The sequence below is a fragment of the Rhinolophus sinicus genome, chromosome 6, assembly GCF_057876585.1.
Source record: "Rhinolophus sinicus isolate RSI-liver-muscle chromosome 6, RSI-T2T, whole genome shotgun sequence".
Lineage (NCBI taxonomy): Eukaryota > Metazoa > Chordata > Mammalia > Chiroptera > Rhinolophidae > Rhinolophus > Rhinolophus sinicus.
Window position 1 is genome coordinate 47,714,329 of NC_142506.1, and position 21,105 is coordinate 47,735,433.

Genomic DNA, 21,105 nt, shown 5'->3' on the forward strand with positions numbered 1-21,105 from the left:
AAATTCGAAAAACCATCCCTATGTCAGTCACCATCCATCTCAAGTTTAGCATTACAGAGCAGACAGGACTACCAAAAGTCTGGAGAAATGCTACACTTTTCAAGTAATCTCCAACTTCAACGGTAGAGTGGTGAGCACACTTATGAGTGTACTTGGCCCTGGATTTGTAGTAACTTGGACGAGAAAGAGGAAAAACAACTCCCTTTCCTCTGGACACTCAGTGCTCTGAAGCCATGTCGTGGCCCTTCTCTTATTAGAGGCATTCGCTGTTTTTTTCAGTTTTTCCACCAGGATTGAAAAGACCTAACAGAATCATCACCTGTTTTAATATTCTATTTTTCTCCCCTACATATGTATCTACCTAAGCACATGCTTGGAAACACATATTTTGTTAGCATATATTGTATTAAAAATAGAGATAGTCTCTACTTTTGACTTATGAAGTAAATGGCTCAATAACTTTGTGATTCAAATTTGATCACGCATACACATACAATGGTCTAGTTTTACAAAGTTACAATTTATTTTTACTAATGCTAACATATTAAAGTGCTCCCCCCAAACCAATACAGTAGGCATAATTTCAAGAACTTGTTAAGACATTTAAAATTAAATAACCATTTTCCACGTTGAAACTTAAATGAGTATTTACTAGATCTCCACTATTTGGACAACATTTTAATAGAGATCTCTGCAGGATACAAAAGATAAAGAAAAACGGTCTGCATCACTGAGGCCCACAGTGTAGGCAGAAAGGGAAACACATGCTTTCCCACCATGGCTATGCTCACAAATGCCTGAGCATAATACATATAAGTTGAGGTGCTATGTATGTTGGCACAGATGCTTTCCTTTATTTACATGCTTCCTACCTTTTGGTGCCATGAGATTAAATCAGTAGTAGACAGGCTCCTGACTTAAAATAGTGGCCAAATATGGTCATTAAAATATGGTTCCTCTTCAATACCTGGCAGTATATTTTCCTGTCAGCCAACAATATTCACAGGACATTCAATGACCACATATTGGGGTTACCCATAATGATAAGGGGAAAATGGCACCCTGATCCATGCCTTCTAAGAACTACTCGGTACGTTCGTGATTCAGGAAGAGCACAAAGATAACTACAACTTCTTATCACTAAATGCGCTGTATCCAACTTATACACAACGGAAACACGATTTTGGAGAATACTGGCTGTTTCTATCCCTAACATTGTACAGATATTCCACTCCACAAGTTAAGGCACAGAAAACAGTTAATTTATAGATGGATAAATGGAAACTGTCCAAGGTCATAGATTGAGTCAAGACTTAAAAGTAATAATTCAACTTTTAAAATCTTAATTAGAAAATAAAGATTCAAATTATGAGTTAATAAAAGTACGGCTTTTATAGTAAAATTCCAACAAAGAGTTCTACAATTCACAAGTTTCTGTTACATATTTTTAATTTCTTTGCACTGGTCTTGGTTACATTCATTTGCACAATTGATTCAATTACGTATATAGGCTTTACGAATATTAAACACACATAAATATATATGTACTGACATATATATGTACACATGTATAAGAATGTGTGTGTGCATGTAAGCCTACACATAGGTAGAGTCACCTATGAATTTACAGATTTGACTAGTATCTCTTCGCCCAACAAAAGCAATGAAACAACTAATAAAGAAAAACAACTAGATTCAGATATTAAAGTATAATGATTTAAAATGCATTTTAAGGGAGCAGACAATCACAGGAGTAAAATCAATTAATCAATTCCAGTAATTTTTAATTACTTTCTTAAGCAAAATTTACATTTTCAATGTTCTCAATGTATTATTTATTTAATTCAATCAAGAGTTGTTTGATCATTTTTTAATCCCTTTTCAAATCATGAAAAAGGTGGGTTTTGTTAACCTATAGAAGGGGTTAGTGAACTACGGGCCCACAGGCCAACTCTGGTCTGCTGTGTATAAAGAAAGTTTCATGGGAACATAAACCATGTCATTTGGTTACAGGCTGCTCTCACACTATTACAGCAGAGCTGAGTAGCTGCAACAGAGACCATATGGTCCACAAAGAACATTTACAATCTGTCCGTTTACAGAAGAGGAGTTTTATCAACCCCTGACCTATACTGAGAAGAGTTTCATCACATCCAGAGAGAGGAATGTGTGTGGGAGAAAGCCCCCTCTAGAGACACCAGCGCTGGTGCCCATCTGTACCCCTGGGGCCACCTGTGACACGATTTGAACGAATTTGCTCCTCATCTGTAACTTCCACCAGTACAGCTATATTACTCATTCAGCTAATTCCCTTTGGGTCCCTACTCTATCTTCCTCCCAAAGAGTTTTCTCTTCTTCTTTCCTCTACCAAGCTGCTGCAAAGCTGTTCTTTCTATTTGACCATGCTAACCATTGCCCAAGGATTCAGGAAACCCACTGAATCAAAATATCCAATTCTGGAATCCATCAACTTGAACTATGTTTTTTCCTCCTTCTCAAGTACACTGAATGTTCTTGTCACTGTCCTACTTTAATGTGTCATGAGGCTACACTTCACTTTCCAGGGCGCTAGACTCTCCTTCCTGCGTCCTAACCCCGATACCTCTTAGAACATCATGGGAGCACCGGCCCCTTAGTGTGCACGCTTTTTGCTTATGGACACAGATCAGAAATGCTGAGATACAGACTCAGAACTGAGCCTACAACCCCCCATCACCAAGTCTATCCCAAATGCTACCACCCACTGTTACAACATGATTTACTCAGTGGAAGAGAACCTATACTTTATAAAGCTCCCATGTAATTTCGATGCACAGCCAGATTTAGAAACTACTGTTTTAAACAATATTTTTAATTTATTAATGAACATGTTTTAAGGGAAAATATAACAGTAACAATCGAGCACACTGTGTAGGTTATTTATGAACCAATGACTTCATTCGACAGACAGTTACTGCACATGGCCCACGTCTGTACCAGGCACTGGGGGTATAGCAGTGAACCAAAGGGACAAGGCGCTTGTCCTCAAGTGGCTCACGATCTATGGGGAGGACAGACAACAAACCTGAACTAAATAACGTGCCAGGTACTCTCTGGGAGAGACAGAGAGCGACAGTGGTTACTATTTTATCTACAGAGTGACAGCAGCCTTTGGTGAGGTGACATTTGAGCAGAAACCTGAAACAAAGGGAGCCGTGCACAAAGACATCAACAACAACAAAACATTGAGAGGGGTGGGGAGAGCAGCTTACCTTGAACTGCTCAATTATTTAAAACCCTACTATTTGATCTATAGGGATCATCTTCCTTTCAAATAACAACAGAACCAGCAACAAAACAGCAGGGAGCAGGGCTGTATGGATATAGTCCAATCAACTGGGGTGAAGCCTTTAGATTTGTTTTAATCCAATGATTTTCGATAACTGAAATCACTAAACACTACTCTGAGCAACTCTGACAGTATGTTTTGTAATTGTGGGTCTAAGTCACGGGGACACACATGAACAGTACTGCCCAGAAGGGTAGTGGGAATCCAGCTGGGATCATGGTTTTATGTGTAAGAACTACATAAAATATACAAGCTACCAATTATTTTAATTATGTAATCCTAAAACTGTTAAAGGATTTTATTTAAACTCTTATAGGATATCTCTTCCACTTTTACAGATTACGAAGCTAATGTTAAAAAATGAGTTAAGACTATTGATGATAATGGAGCACATCAACTTAAACAGAGCAAGTGATCCCCGAGTAGTATTTTTCATTAAATACTTATAGAGAAATACATATTCACATTATATACTATACGAGAAATATATACATTCACAGAAATTACTTTTTAATCTGAAAGCCTATTAAATAAGCACTACTGAAAATTTTTTATTTTAACCAAGGAATAGGTAAAATGAGAAATTGGAAAGAAGTGACTATGAGTGTTAAACACTCAAATATAATTAGAATGACAAACCAAAAGGCACATGAAAGAGTAAGCAGTGACGTGTGGGCTTAACCTGGGTACAATGGCTTGCTTTGATAAAATCTGCCAATTCTAAGTATAATAATGGGGTATTTTATTCATTGCCCATTTATTATATCCAGAGACCCAAAGAAGCGTTGCTCAGATTTCTTAAAAATTGCCCTGCTGAACCATACAGACCGTGGCAATAACATTTCATCTCCCAGCATCTTCTCAATTCACCAGACTATTGTAGCTCATTGTAAATTGTTCCTAGATTAACAGCACAGTTCTACATGAGTCTTTTAAAAACCCTTTGAAAGCAGTATGACCACTCCAGACACTTTAAAAGCTCAGAAGAATGTCTGCTGTCTGTTTCCAACTATGCATGCTTGAATCCCAAATTCTTTTCCACCACCAAAAATATAACGATCCCAAGGTACAAGGTAAAATTAGAGGCCAAACGAGTGATTTAAGCCTACTCACACAATTCTTGGGAATATCCTCCTACAGATAAAATTTCTGAGTCACTTCAATTACTTTCTTTTAAGAGAAGTGGGAGTTATCATTGAACAGTGCCCTGTCTTTGTACCATTCCAGGGGCTTCTGGGAAAGAAGGCTGTGGAGAGGTCCAATTAGACTTCCAAAGTATTGGAAGGTGTCTTTATGATAGTTGTTGAGACCTCCAACAAATTCCAGTGTGAACACTGTTACAGTATATTCACAGAACTGTAAATTAGTGGCTTGAACTGGAGGTCCACAGGAGATGGGGTGTCATAATGGAAAGAACACAGGTTTTAGATTCAGCCAGATCTGGAATGAATCCTGTCTCAGCTTCCTGCTCTTGTGTGGTCTTGGGCAAGTTACTTAGTCTTCGAGACTCACTTTCTTCAGATATGAAATACTACACACTTAATAAGGTAGCTGTAAAGATCAGAAGTAATGTACTTAAGGTACTTAGGACAGGGCTTGGAAGACAGGCTGTCAATAAATGCCATTCTGAATAATAAGATCCACATAGAGACATCCAGTGCATTAAAGCCATAACTCTGTTGATATTGTAATTGATTTCAATGTCTTATAAAAGGGTTCAAGTTAAAATAATTTCGATAAAATAGTTCATTTTATTACCGTCAAGTTCACAAAAGTGATCCTGTGAATCATCATATCTTGCCCAGTCAATGAAAGCTTCTTTGCTTTGATTACTAGAGGAAGAATAAAAAAGAAAATGATTAAATTTGGAGATGAAAATTTTAACACTGTATTCTAGTGTAATTAAAACCAGATAATATGAGGTCACTTCTTTTTTAATTAGATGGTGTCAGAAATTCAGTTAGAGGTTACATGAAGGAATGATGAAACAAAGTATATGAAAAACATAGATACTAATTTCCATGAGTGATTTATATTTCTCAACTATATTAAAACTATTATTAGCCCCAGTCAACATTAATTACTTGGACTAGAATATTAATTTACAAATATATATAAGATGTAGTTAAACACAAAATTCAAGCTGGCCTTCTCAATTGACTAAGAAATTATAGGGAATATTTATTATTTTTTCCTAAGGTAGGAATTAAATTTACTTTCATAATTCTTTTAACTTAAATTGCTTTTGTACTTATAGAACCCAAAATACCAAGAATTGCATTTCTAGGATCTCCCATCCAACGTGGTATTCACTGGCTACAAATGTCACTTTTATTATGGTACATCGTTCATTTTACATACTATTAATACCTCACATTTAAAAAATCTATGAATAAGAAACATGACTTGGAAAACTGATAAAGGAACGACACTCATTCAAACAAACTTTGACCTGCATTCACTTTAACCTATATTCTCTGTCTCGAGTATGTGATGGCAGCACCTATAAGTATTACTACCCTTCTTTATTCGCTACTCAAATAGAAAAAAAACAAAGTAAAAAAATTGTGCACCAAGTATAAGTCAGGTAATTCCTAAGTGCAGTGCTGGTACAGCCAAGAATTTATTTTGTATTTGAGAAACTGCTGAATGACATAAGGTGGGCTGTACCACATCCACTTTATCAACAAATTTTTCTAATTCAATTTACTTTGGGACTTTTTTCTCCTATGGGAGTACACAATTAATTCAATAACAATAAATTTTGTATCATATTTGACTCAGTTGAAATATATGATGCCAGAAAATAAGAGTGCCTAATTTCTAATTACAGCTAAAACGATAACTATAGTTATGTTTAATCACACAAATCTTCTGTTGAAAATAGTAAAGAACAAAGCAATTCTGATATAAATTCCTATTTTCTTGTCAGCAACATGACTAATTTAGAGGAACTTTTTTCTTTGAGCATCCTTATTTGATGAGATTTTGCTGACTGTTCCATCTAACTCCTGCCTAAAGCCATGGTGTAGAAAAGATATGGAATGCTTATCTAATGCTAACAGAGCTGGCCCAGTTTCGTTTATAAATGAGTCAGAAAGAACCTTACAGATTATCAAGTCCAGCTTTTCCAGAAGTCCATTTGAAGATGGATGCTAAGCTACTTATACAATGTCTTGGGTTTAACCTTAGGCTTCCTGTCGAGATGGTGCTGTGAGTTAAGGTGGTAGTCTTCCAAGTGGGAAATACAGGGGCAGGAAGGGATGGGATAGAGAGATTAAAAGGGGCATGAGAAAACTTTTGGGGGTGATAGATATGAGAACCATCTTGACTGTGCTGATTTTTGTGACTGTACACATGTCAAAACATCAAATTATATATTTTGAATAGGTGCTATGTCAATTATACTTCAATAAAGCTGTTTAGAAATTACAGTGCCCACTGGTGGAGAAGTTGTGGAATGAGGAACTCTTGTACCCTACTCGTGGCAATGTACTTTGGTAGTCATTTTGAAAACCATTTGGCAGTACTTAATTCCACTCCTAGGTATATTCGCCACAGAAATGCATACCAAATGCACCACAAGTGTCTACCAAAGTATTTTTTGAAATGGCCCCAAAGTGGAAAACAGTAGGATGAAAACATTACGGTACTGTCTTACTGTGGAATACTATATACCAATGAAAAGGAAGTAAATGCTTCTAAGCTCAAGAATATGAATGAATTTCACAGACATAACATTGAATAAAAGAAGCCAGATACAAAATAATATATTCTTCATTATTCAATTTATGTAAGCAGGCAAAATTAATCTCTGTTAATAAAACTCAAAATCATGGTTAACATGACAGTAATGACTAGAAAAGTCCACGTGGGAATCTCTGGGGGTAAGCAAGTATATTGTTTTGGATAGTGGCTACAGAGTTGGGTTCCATTTGTAAAATTAAATGGACCTTTACACTTAAGATCTGTATACATTATATATGTTATACTTAAATTTAAAAGTTAAAAAAAAAATAACTTCTGTTGAATAAAAACAACTATCAGCAAAATTAAAAGACAAGCCCTAACAACCTATATAGCCAACAAAGAATTATCAGATTATATGAAGAATGCCTACAAATGAATAGTAATTTAAAAATGCAACCCCACCCCCGTGCATCCCTATGTTTATTGCAGTGCTATTCCAATAGCCAAGATATGGAAACAATGAAAATGCCCATCAATAGATGATTGGATAAAGACATTGTGGTACATTTATACAATGGAGTATTACTCTGCCATAAAAAAGAATGAAGTTTTACTATTTGCAACAACATGGATGGACCTAGAGAATATTAGGCTCGGTGAAATAAGTCAGATTGAGAAAGACAAATACCATATGACCTCACTTATATGTGGAATCTAAAGAACAGAATAAATGAGCAAACAAAACAGAAATGGACTCAGAGAGAGAGAAAAAACTGATGGTTGCTAGATGGAAGTGGGGATGGGGAATGGAGGAGAAGGTGAAGGGATTAGAAAGTACAAATTGCTAGATACAAAACAGTCACGGGGATGTGAAATACAGAATGGGGAATAAAATCAATAATATTGTAAAGATTATATAGGGGGCCAGGTGGGGACTGGACTTATCAGGGGGATCACTTCATAGATTGTGTAGATGCCTGACCACTGTGCTGTATACACCTGGAGCTGATGTAGAATAATATTGAATGTCAACTATAATTAAATATATATATACATGGTCATGGGATGTAAAGTATAACATAGGGAATATAGTCAGTGGTATAGTAACAGCTATATATGATGTCAGAGGACAGTAAATGTCTAATCATTATGTTGTTTCATATACCTGAAACTAGTAATAAAAAAATGAAATATAAATAAAAAGTTAAACTTAAAAAAAAAAGTAACCCGCCAACTGAGAAATAATAGCAAAGAACATAAGCAGGCAATTTACCCCCCAAATCATATAATGCCTTAAGGCCCAGTCCCTGGATCATTTCTCTATTTATAGTCTCTCCTTGGGAACATTCAGGTTTATGGTTTCTAAACACCATATAGTCACTGACTGACTCCCACATTTTGTCTCCAGCCCAGACTCTCCCCTGAAGTTGAGACTTGTGTACCCACCTGCCTGACCCACGTCTCTAACTGGGTGTCCTGTGGGCAGCTCACACTTAAGTCCAAGGTTGAACTATAATTTTGCTCCTCCCGGGGTGTCCCCCGTTCAGTGGATAGCAAACCCATTTTTCTAGTTCCAAATCTTGCAGTCATTCCTAGCTCCTGCCTTTTTTATACCCCACATCCATCAGCAAATGCTCTCAGCTCTACCTTGAAGTCCTACCCAGACCTGAGTACTTCTCCTCATTTCCACTGCTACCACCCTGGTCTTAACGAAACCACTATCAGGTCTTATCTAAATTCCTACAACAATCCATAACCAGGCTTCCACAACAGACTCCTGGCTCCCTCACACTCTCACTCAGAATCCACTAATGACTTTTCATGGCACTCAGCTTAAAGCAGTATTCATAATCGTAATGGCTGTCTTCACGGTTCTATAAGAGCCCTGCCCTACCGCACCCACCCCTGCCCCATCCTTAGCATCTCCTGACTTTGTCGTCTTCTACTTTGTCCTCAATCACTGTACTCCAGCCACAGTGGCCTTCTTGTGGTTCCTTAGATGGTCTAGTTATGCTCCTGCCTCAGGACTTTTCACTACCAGCTGTACATCCCTGAAACACTCATCCCCCAGGCAGCCATACTGTGACTCATGCCTTCATGAGCGTTCTGCTCATGTGTCCTGTTATCACTTTGGTCTTCTCTGGCCACCCAATTTAGGATAGTGCAACCACCCTCGCTCTATCCCTCTCCATCATTCTTCCCTGCTTTACTTTTCTCCCTGGCACTCATCACCATTTCACTTAGTTCCCATATACTTTAGTTGTTTATCGCCGGATGAAGCTGCGGAGGGCAGGAATTTGTTTGTCATGCGTACAGCTATATTCCTAGTGCCCTACAACAGTGCTTGGCATATTGTAGGCATTCATTTATTGAATGAATAGGAAACTCAAATGTCCAATAAACAGAGTTTAAAAATGCTCATACTGACTAGTAATCAACAAAATATAAATTAAACAAAAATGAGATACTATTTTGCACTCATCAAACATTATCAACTTTTGGCAAAGTAAGTTGTCAGCGCTGGAGGCAGTACATATCCACATAAGTACTCTGGAAAGCACCTCTGGAAAGCCACTAGGGCAATATCAAGAACAGTTACAAGAGGGCAGTCCTAAGATTCAGCAATTTTACTTCTAGTGTACACCAAAAAACAAAACAAAAACAAAAAAACCCTACCAAAACAACTTTATCAAGGATGCTCAAGGTAGCACAATTTGTAGAAGTAAAAAATTTGAAACAACCTAAGTGTCCATCAGTAGGGGAATAGATAAGTAAAATATGATATATTTATATGGTGAAAATTATTCATCAGTTAAAACAATGAGACAAATCTGTTTTAACATGGATAGGTCTAGAAAGCAAAATATGCAGTGTAAAAAGAAAGTTGCAGAATGTTACATACAGTATTATACCATTTACATAAAGAAAAAATAAAATCACATGGATAAAACTATATACATATAGCTTTTTCAGCGCTCTCTGCTCGTGACACCACCTCCTACTCCTCTTGCGGCTTCCCTGAGTCACCACCTAACCAGCTCCGGCCGCCTGGCTACCCATGCCAGACACCGATATTTGGAGTTCTTACAACATGGCAGCCACTGACAACCAAGAACAGTCTGAATTTGATTAAGTTTTGGGTGATGAAGTAGAAGAAGAAACTGGTGAAGAAACAAAAACCAAATCGCGTCGGCTGACTGTTCAGAGGATGCAAAATCCTCAGTTCTTGCAGCCCTCCAAGAAAGACTTGATGGTCTAGTAGAAACAGGACGGGATACACTGAAAGCTTGCCGAGGGTGGTTAAAAGGTGAGTGAATGCTCTCAAAACCCTTCAAGGTAAATGTGCACAGATAGAAGCCAACTTCTATGATGAAGTTAATGACCTTGAAAGAAAGTGCGCTGTTGTCTGTCAGCCTTTATTAGATACGTGATTTGAGATCATCAATGCAATTTACGAACCTACAGAAGAAGAATGTCAATGGAAACTAGATGAGAAAGACAAAATTTCGGAGGAACTAACAGAAAAGGGCAAGTTTGAAGATGAGAAAAAGGATGAAGAAAAAGAAGACCCCAAGGGAATCCCTGAACTTTGGTTGACTGTTTCTGGTATGCTGACTTGCTGGGTGAGATGGTCCAGAGCATGACGAACCTATTTAGAAGCAGTGAAAGGCACTAAAGTGAAGTTCTCAGATGCTGGCCGGCCCGTGACTTTTGCCTTAGAAGTTCACTTTGAAGCCCATGAGTATTTCACAAATGAGGTGCTGACAATGACATAGAGGACGAGGTCAGAACCAGATGATTCTGATCCCTTTTCTTTTGATGGACCAGAAATTGTGGGTTGTACAGGGTGCCAGACAGATTGGAAAAAAGGGAAGAATGTCGCTCTGAAAACCATTAAAAAGAAGCAGAAACACAAGGGACCCAGTGGGGCAGTTCGTACTGTGACCAAAACAGTATCCAATGATTCTTTAATTTTTCTGCGCCTCCTGACGTTCCTGAGAATGGAGATCTGGGTGATAATGCTGAAGATTATGTGGGGTACCAGATGGGTATTGGACTTATCAGGGAGACCACTCTACGGACTGTGTAGATGCCTGACCATTGTGCTATATTCTGGAAGCTGAAGTTGAACAATACTGAATGTCAACTATAATTTAAATAACAAAAAATAAAAATAAATACACACACACACACACACACATATATATATTTGGTTATTTGGTCATGGGATATGGAGTACAGCATAGGGAATATAGTCAATGGTACAGTAACAGCTATATATGATGTCAGAGGGGTAGGAGACTGGAGGGGTTATAACTTTGTGAGAGGTGTAAATGTATAACTATTACATTGTTTTGTACACCTGAAACTAAAAAAAAGAAAAAAGAAAGACTTAGGTTCAAATTCCTTTTCCCATAGTAATAGATCCAGAAGCCCTGCTAGTTGAGCAATCTTCTAAATTTTCACTTTTGAATAGAGTCAATATTGATGATTTAGAAATTTAAGAACAAATCAGTCAAGAGGAAGCAAAGCTAGCACAAAATTTAGGATAAAGAATAACTTGTTCCTCTTAAAAAGTAGTTGAAACATTAGTGTTTTAAACTCACAAGAAAAACAGGAGATTTCTGGTATAAACAAGAGAATTTTTTTTAATACTACTAAAACAAAACTTACCTTAATGTGCTATTAATTGCTCCCAGTTTATTAGCTTGCTCACAATCTTCTAATTCTTTGGTATTGTTTGCCTCTTTCAAGTACTGAAAGGAAGTTAATAATAAACACATTCAGTAAAATTCATTCCTTTCTCTTTATTTCAGGCTCAACCGGCAGAACAGTAAATCTGTCAATGCTGATATACACTAAACATGGATAATTCTGTTACTGAAATCCCTAACTATGTACGAAATACAAATGAAAATTAGTCACAAATTTCTACCTAATCAATAAGCAAGGACATTAAAAACATAACAACCATCACATTGGTGATGATGTAAACTGAGAAAACCCTCTTGGGAACATCATTTGACATTTATTTAGAGCTTGAAAATGCATAAGCCCTTGAGCCAGCAGTCCCACTCTGAAACCATATCCAGAGCAGTATTTAAAAACAAAAACAACATCGAGGCACCACCACTTTAGAAAGTTGTCAGGTACTATCTTGTGATGCTGAGATAGGCACACCCTATGGCCCAACAATCTTATTTCTAATTACAGACCCAGAGGAACTCTTACGTGTGCGTGATGAGACAAAAGACAAGACGCTAGTGCATCACTGTTTTTAACAGCAAAAGGCTGAAAACAATGGAAATGTCCATCAACAGGGGAATGGCTAACCCATGATATAGTCACACAACTGAATATTATGCAGATGTTACATTTTTTAAATCTACATGTATCAAGAGACAAAATTTCAAAAGCATACTACTCAATAAAAATACAAACTGAAAAAAATGTTTTTAACCTAAAGAAATACAATATTATTTTAAAAATTTTAAAGTTTCATACAAAAGATCTAAATATACACTTGTGGATACAGCAAAATAAAGTATAAACATAAAAAGGATCACAGAAGGATACACATCAACTTCAGAAAACTGTCTAGCCCTGGGGAGGGAGGAAACAGAAAGGGATTGGGAAGGAGTCTAGAAAGGATTCCAACTGTTTTTATACAATTTATTTATTTGCTTTAGTTCTTTAACAAAAATAAATACATGAGAATGAACACAAACAAAAGGCCACATGGGGGAGAGCATGCTAGAAGAAAATGCAGCGAGAATGAGGAAGAAAGCAGAGAGAGAGGGTACCAGGATCTTTATGACGTACGTACAATAGTGAAAAACTACGAGTATACCGTTACCTAAAAACATACGAATGACAAAGTAAATTATGGCATGCTCAGAAGAGGCAAAGGGGAAGCTTTAGTAAAGGAATATTTTAATTCCATTTGCAACTACTATGCTCAAAATAACCTGACAACTATTTACTCTATACAATATAATCCTGAATATGACAGGTCGACTAGTGGAAACAGAAGACCAAAAATACGTGTATGATTAAACACCTGTTGAGGAGGCCATCTGACACTGTAGTTACACTTCGTAGTTCTTCTAGAGGTTGCAAAACAAAACTGAAATATTTCATAAGAAGCTATATAATTTTAATTGTAAGAATATACAATCTCTCTGCTTGCTACAAGAATTAGAAATTTGGGATTTTAAGGCAAAACGTATCCATTCCCAACTACCATGTTTCCCCGAAAATAAGACCTAGCCAGACAATCAGCTCTAGTACGTCTTTTGGACCAAAAATTAATATGAGTATTATATTATATTATATTATACTATATTATATTACAGTATAATTATATTATATTATATAAGACCAGGTCTTATATTAAAACAAGACCGGGTCTTATATTAATTTTTGCTTCAAAATTTGCATTAGAGCTGATGGTCCAGCTAGGTCTTATTTTGGGGGAAACACGGTAACAATGTTATGGGTCTCTTCTACAACTACTGTCAAGCAGTAAATGGTAAATTTCACCATGTAAAGCAGAAATATTCAAGGAAGAAGAGTGACTCACCTTATTAGAACTTCCAGCTTTAATTCCAACTGGGATTTTACTCTTAAAAGAATAACAACAGCAATTTTACAAGCAATCTTGATTTTTTTTTTCGGATTTCTTCACAAATTAGTAATGCTATTGCTCTAATACAAAGGCTATTTTATTCTATGAAGAGAAAATATACATTCAAATTCTGTTTTCGTACTGCCTCTGTGAGGTAAAAGGAAGAGTTACACCAATGTGCAGACTTGTAATCATAGGACAGAAAATTGAATGACACACAAAATTAAAGCATCAAAATGAGCTCTAATTTAAACTCTCAATGCAGTATTTACCAGTTTATATAATTTTTAGGTTTAAAAAAATGACAATCACTTTTTCCATACATTTTCTTACCACAGAAAAAGAAGTTTTTAAAAATTTCAAATTTATTTGAAATATATCATGCTCAATTTTAATTTCTGCTCTAAATTGATGTTTAAGGTTTAGGCAATTTTGGATTCATAGAAGGCTAGAGTATGATTAACCTGGGATTTACCAATAGGAGAACTGCATGTATATCTGATTTTCTTTTCTACAAAGCTAATAATTGCTTTTAGGCTTTAATAAATAAACCAATGAATTATCACACCTGGCTTATCAAACACAATAAAAAAAAAATCACATCTGAAATCAGACAATCACAGGTTGATGCTCTGATCAACCCAGGGGACTGATTTCCAATGTTTATATCAATGAGCTATCAAATTAATAGCAAATTAACTACTAAAAAATTTTCATGTTTCATAGATACAGTTTAACCAAATATTCAGAATAAACATTTTTCCGTCTGGCTAAAGAAAATAACAATAAATTTTTTCCTAATCAATAAAAAGACCATATCGATACAAATGTTACTTGCTGCCAGTATTTTATCATTTCCATGTTTCCTAGTATCTCTAACGAGGGCAGAAGAGAGAAAACTATAAAACTGAAGTCAAATCGAGCAGTCACAATGATATGACCCTGAATTTAAAATAAGGAATAAATAGTAATCCAAAGCACCCTCTGACTCCTGTATGCCCTCTAACTAGAATAGTATGTTAAAATCTTTAGCAGCTTTTTAAAAGGTTTGATGCTAAGTGCACTAACTTGACTTAAGCAAATAATCTTAACATAGGCCTTTTAGAAATATGGCGGTAAGCACCATAGAAGATCGTCATGAATAACATAAAAATCACCAAAAAAGAATTGTTAAAAGTAATTATAACCATAAATTTAACAACCAAAATCGAGCATGAAACAAACCTGACTGTGGCCACTCACACAAGCACCGTGAAGCAGAACGACAGTTACAGTTAAGAGAATGCAAGCTTTAATTCTGTATCATGACACGTTTGGGGTCAATAGGAAATGGCTACTGAATTTTCCCCCAAAGAGAGAAAAATACAAATATCCTCACATCACTTAAAAGGACCAACATGAAGGGCTCGTTTCTGTCTCTGGGGAGAAAGGGAAGGGAACAGACAGGAATTTTTAAATGCATATACAAACAAACACCTTTACTTATTCTTATTAGAAACTTGACAAAAGAAGATAATCCACTGTCAACAAAAAATGATTATTTTAATGTAAAAACAATTTAGAAGTACATACTATGCAGCCAAATAACTCTTACAACTCATCAAAAGGCAACTCAATTTTAAAATGGGCAAAGGATTTGAATAGACATTTTTCCAAAGATGGTATTAAGCACCTGAAAAGATGCTTGATGTTATTGGCCATCAGGAAAATGCAAATCAAAACCCAAATGACGTAACATTCACGAGGATGGCTAAAATAAACAAAAACAAGTGTTGACGGCATGTACAGAAATTAGAACCCTCGCACATGTTGGTGGGAACGTAAAACGTGCAGCCACACTGGAAACAGTTTGGTGGGTCCTCCAAGAGTCAAAGCTACTACATGACCCAGCAATTCCACTGCAAGATGCACACTCGAGAGCACTGACAACATATGTCCACACAAAACCTTCTACCTGAATGTCCATAGCAGCACTATTCATAGCAGCCCAAAAGTGGAAGCAACCACACGTCCATCAATTGATGAATAACCACACAATGGAATATTATTTGGCAATACAAATGAAGCCAGTAACAAGACCACATAGTATATGATTTTATTTACGTGACATGTCCATAACTGGCAAAGCCAATTAATGCAGACAGAAAGTAGATAAGTGTTTCCAGCGGGAGGGGGCAATGGGGAGTGATGGTTAATGGGCAGGGGGGGTTCTTTCTGGGGTGGTGAAAATGTTTTGAAATTAGGTAGTGGCGATGGTTGCACAATTCTGTGAATAGACTAAACACCACTGAATTGTATACTTTAGAAAGAGTGAATTTTAAGTCTCAATAAAGCTGTTATAAAAAAAATTAAAAAATTATTAAAAATAATAATTCAGGTTCATACTGGCATAAACATATAATTACATACATAAATAAAGGGAAGACAAGAAAAATCTCTTGCCACCTAATAAACGTAGAGGAAATGGAATCAGGAAATCACTATATGGCAAACATCGTATAAATAATTCAGGAAAGAATCATCAATGGATGCTAAAATTATGATGGTAAAAGTATGATGAAAACTGGGATATTTTCAGTCTCAAAGATTTTTCCCACTTTACAGTGAAGAAATCTGGCAAACACCACCTTAATCAAGTGATGACGATGACAGCATGTACCTTCTAATACGACACACTAAGAAGGACAAAAGGACACATCACTTCTATGACACACCTGCCAAAAGTGTGTGGCCTGAATCTGACAGTTAGAAAACATCAGAAAAACCCCAAATTAGGGGTATTCTACAAAATAACTGGTATACTGGAAGGGAGGGAGGGATGGAGGGAAGGAAAAATGTCAAGACATTGAAAGACGAACTACCAAGAGACTATTCCAGATTAAAAAGATTAAAGAGACATGGCATCCAAATGCTACATACAATTCAGGATCAGAAACTTTTTTTTTTTTTCTATAATGCACATTAGTCAGTTGGCAATAGATAATTAAGATCTATAGACTACATTAATATTAATTTCCTGTATTATTAATTATGCTGTGGTTAGGTAAGAGAATACTCTTGTTTCTAAGGAAATACACACTGAAGAATTTAGGGGTAAGGAATCATGCTGGTAACTTATACCTAAATAGTTCAGGATAATATTAATATATACAGACAGAGAACAAAGCAAATGTGATCAACATTAAAGAGTAGGAAATCTGGATAAAAAGTATATGGGATGGCTTGTACTATTCTTCCAACTTTTGTCTAGGTCTGACATTATTTCAAACTAAAACGTTAAAAAACATTATATTCTTAAAGGAAAATGAAGACAATATTTTTCCCTATTAGGAAGGACATTCGTTGAGATGTTTTTTTCATATTTTTAAGGACAAAAAATTAGACCAATTGGTTAGGTAAGAAAAGCCAAAAGTAAAATGAAAACATAACGTATAACTAATTACTGATGAAAAAAATAAAAATTACGCTAGATGTCACAAAGCAAGGTCTAAAATGTAGCATTCCCTTACTAACAAGACCAAGTAAAAATCTAATTCCGAGCCTGAAATCTCCCTGCTTTATGCACTTTAATTCCCACTTTAAATTTGAAATTTAAGGTCCAGTGGCACACTTTTTGCCTATGAAACAAGATGAAGATTCAATAAAGCGTGAAATAAGTCAGTCAGTTGTAGATCCTAGAACAGCCTCTGGTTTTAAATGTGTTACCTCTGGACAGGGCTCCACGTGACAGTCTTTTATTGAGCAATGGCCATCTTCTGCCCAGAAAGGACATGGTCGCTTCAGGTTAACCTTAGAGAAAGAATGAATTAACATGAGCAAGCGTGTGTCACAGAGGTGCAGCACTCTTTTCAGTGTCACCACGCTGGGGATGTGGTGGGGAATCAAAAGACGTGCCTACTGTATAGTTCAGAATTTAAAATGACTGCAAGTTTTTCAGACACCCAGATAGAATATTGAGTTTTAAAAATAAATGATGCTATTAGTCCTCTGACACTTCAAAAAAGGAATCAAGTGCACGGCTCATCCGAAGAAGCTGGAAAGCATCTGACTACGCGCACACTTCCCCATCGTCCAGGGTTCTCACGCCCGGTTCACTGAACAAGTGTGTATGGCACCCAGTGTGTGTCAGGGCTGGGTGGGCTTCAGGGGAAAAGGAGGCAGAAAAAGCACTTCCCCCGGAACTCAGTCTACTGGACGGAACAGAAATGATATATTTGTATATTTATTTAATAACAAATTGTGGTGAGTGTTACCCAGGAAAATTCGGAGTTCTGTGATAGAAACTGAAGGGGCTGGTGGCTGGAGACCTCGGAGGAGGTAATATTTCAGGACAGATGAACGTCGCACGAAGTGTGCGTTTGGGTAAAGTGACAGAGCTTGGATAGTTCTGGGAATGGAAAAATGCCAGTTTTGCTGACTTTTAGCGGGGGAGGGAAGATCGTGCAGGACATTTTAATCATTGGAAGAACTCTGAAATGTCACATTCTAAACATGACGGGAAAATAGTAATTCAATAGGACTTCCAGATGGATCGCCCATGTCGAAGATCACAGTGGTATTCTTGCTTCATCCCCTTGAAACAGTTCAGTATCCATTTCTCACCACCTCCACTGTCACCACTCATTTCTTGCCAGGATTACAGCAAGTCTCCCTGCTTCCACTTCCATCTATTCTCACACAGCAGCCACGACTCTCTTTGAAACCTAATTTGGATTATACCAATCCACGCTGGAACCTCCTGTGGCTTCCATCACCTTTGGAGGAAATGGAACCCTGCAGCTGGCTCCACCGGACCCTCCGTCACCCGGCCTCCTGCCCACCTCTCTGAGCTCATGCCCTGCCACGCGCCCCAGCCACCCCAGCCTTCCTGCTGGGCACACACCAAGCTTGCTTCTGTCCCAGGGCCGTTCTCTCTGCCTGCACTGATGCTTTCCCAGACCTTTTCATGGCTCACTCCCTTTGCCTCATCCAGCTCTCCCATGGAACATCCACAGGCACTTACTATGTCAGACTTAACTAACATACCCAAAATCGTGCTCTTCCCTCTAGTAATTCTTGACGTCTCAGCAAATAGCAACTCCATTAATCCAGTCCCTCAGGCCAAAATCTTGGCATCAGCCTCGACTCTTCTCTTTCTCACCCCACATACAACACCTCTGAAAATCGGTTTTGAACTGACAGACACTTTGAGAGAGACAAAAAGAGACAGACACTTTGCCCAAGGTCACCTCACCCGTTCCTGTGAGGGCCTTCATCCAACGACTGGTGCAAGGATCTAGTGGCCTAGACCTCTACCTCAAGTGGGGACAGCTCTGAGGGTCATCCCATCTTAAGAGGTCCCCAAGGTCTGCACTGAAGCTGCATCACAGCTTTACTTCTCCCTCTTCCCACCCTTCCTTTCCTTTCCCTAATTTGTTGGTTCCAAGAGTAGTCCCTAATTAACTTCTCATACACTAATCACTGTCTTGGAGTCGGCTTCCCAGGGGACTTAACCTGTGACAACCTGGCCAGCTCCAAAGCCCTCTGCTAGCTCTGTACCACACTTATAGTAAAATCCAACATCCTCAGGTGTTTAACAAGGCCCTCCTCTAATTTGTTTCCTCTACCCCTTACCTACCTCTCCAACTCTGCCTGTCACTCACTTTCCTCCAGCTATGTCAGTCGTCTTCTTATTCCTCAAACACTAAACCTTTCTACCTGCAGTCAAGCCCTTCATACCTGCAGTTCCACTCCCCTTGCCTGGCGTGTTCTCGCCCCAGGTATTGGCACAGCTTACTCTCTCACAGCAGGTATGTCTTGGCTCAAACGGGACAGCATGAATTTCTTCTTTTCCTGACCAACTTCTTTAAAATAGGGCTACCCAGCCTCCGCACCCCTCTTCCTCTGTATCTCCTACTTTGCTTTATTTTTCTCCAAAGCACTTGTAGCCGTATGAAATTATGTGGTATTGCTTACTTGTTTATTGTTTGTCTCCCTGATCAGATTGATCAGTCGATAGAGGTATATTGTTGCTTCGACCTATATTTGCTTGCTTGCTGAATCTAAGTATGTAAGTGTGTTTAAAATTAACCTCTTCTCCTAGCTTTCCTTTTCTGCCACTGTTATATGTAGAGTATACTGGCTACATTTTCTTTTTGTTTGATTCAGAGAGTAACAGAACTAGAAGAAGGATACGTATCATCCAAATATCCTCCACTTGGGTGATATCTAAAGGTAAATGCATTAACTAGATCATTGCATTACTCCCCTTGTAGAGAGGGTATGAGTATATGCTGGTTCCATAGGGAATAATTTCATGGTGTTGGTTAGAACATTCTTTAAATTACATGTATATGGGTAAATTGTATGTTGGCTAGCCAAGGCCCACATTGGAATTTTTGCCTATCCAACTTCCATGTTTCCTTCTTCTGTTACATCCCTCCTAACTTCCCTTTAAGTAAAAATGATTGCCCTTATATTTATGCAAATAGGAGTGTTCACCAAAGTGTCTTCCCCTCTTTTGTTCATTAGAAGGAAATCCCTTCTCCCAGGAATCTAACTCTTGCACAAAGTGCTGCAAAAACATGAGCAAATGGTGAATTAGACCCAATATTTTGGTGGCCCATAAAGAGAATGGTCATTAGTGGCCGCTCTAATTTCTCCCTTTTCTGAAGTATGCTACTTCAGCTTATCTTTCAATTGTGCGAGATGCTCCCACACCTTTTCTTAATCCAACTCTACCTGGGACACCTAAGCCATTGTTTCTTCATTTACAAAATGTGGCTAATACTGACCTGACAGTGTTCATTCAGTGTAAAGATTAAATGAGATACTCATTCATGTATTCAAATGTTCGAGTGCCTACTATTGACAGAAATAGAAGACATGATCCCAAAAGGGAGAAGTGGTAGAGTGAGGGCCGAGACACCCTGAGTGGAGATGTGAGCGGGGCGTTCCGTGACGGGATGACCTTTGATACAAGAAACACTTCCTCCATTGTACTAGCCCGAACCATGTGAAACTGGCAGCATTCAATCGTTCTGACCTATAACAGCAACAATTTCATCTGGTTAAACCTAGTAGTAAAAAAAGAGCAGGAGAAAGCAGCTAGAAACGCAGCCAGACTGGTAGATTTAGAGGCGGGAATGAGAAGCTATTCCCATCTGTCTCACGCATGTGAAACGCCCAGAACACTAGACACTCAGTGGTTTCTCTAAGCATAGATTGCTCTGTGAAATAAGTCTGCGGGAGCTGCACTGTTTTGTATAGAGGAGAAACAGTCACCTTTTCTGGGTATTCTTGGTGCTGACCTGGGGGGTGGAGATCATTCCCAAATCTTTAATTCTCTAATTTGCTACCTTTTGCACTACTTACAATTACTGAAATGCTGGATTTTTTTATCCTTTAAAATATTTAAAGGACTAAGATAGCGTATGCAGAAATAGGATAAAAGAGAAAATCTGCTCAATTCTTAAAATAT

General features: G+C 37.7%; 1 protein-coding gene and 1 pseudogene across 2 annotated transcripts in view; one reads left to right on the plus strand and one right to left on the minus strand.

Annotated features, from left to right (window-relative positions):
• ERO1B (endoplasmic reticulum oxidoreductase 1 beta) overlaps positions 1–21,105 on the minus strand; it is a 50,388-nt gene that overhangs the window by 19,419 nt on the left and 9,864 nt on the right. For both annotated transcript variants that reach the window (XM_019746996.2, XM_088799088.1), the window contains exons 3-6: positions 17,352–17,435; positions 13,602–13,643; positions 11,693–11,775; positions 5,087–5,160 (exon numbers count right to left, since the gene is read on the minus strand). In XM_019746996.2, coding sequence (XP_019602555.2) covers positions 5,087–5,160; positions 11,693–11,775; positions 13,602–13,643; positions 17,352–17,435 — 283 coding nt within the window. The remainder of the gene's footprint in view (positions 1–5,086; positions 5,161–11,692; positions 11,776–13,601; positions 13,644–17,351; positions 17,436–21,105) is intronic.
• On the plus strand, positions 10,000–11,108 carry LOC109455417 (nucleosome assembly protein 1-like 1 pseudogene; annotated as a pseudogene).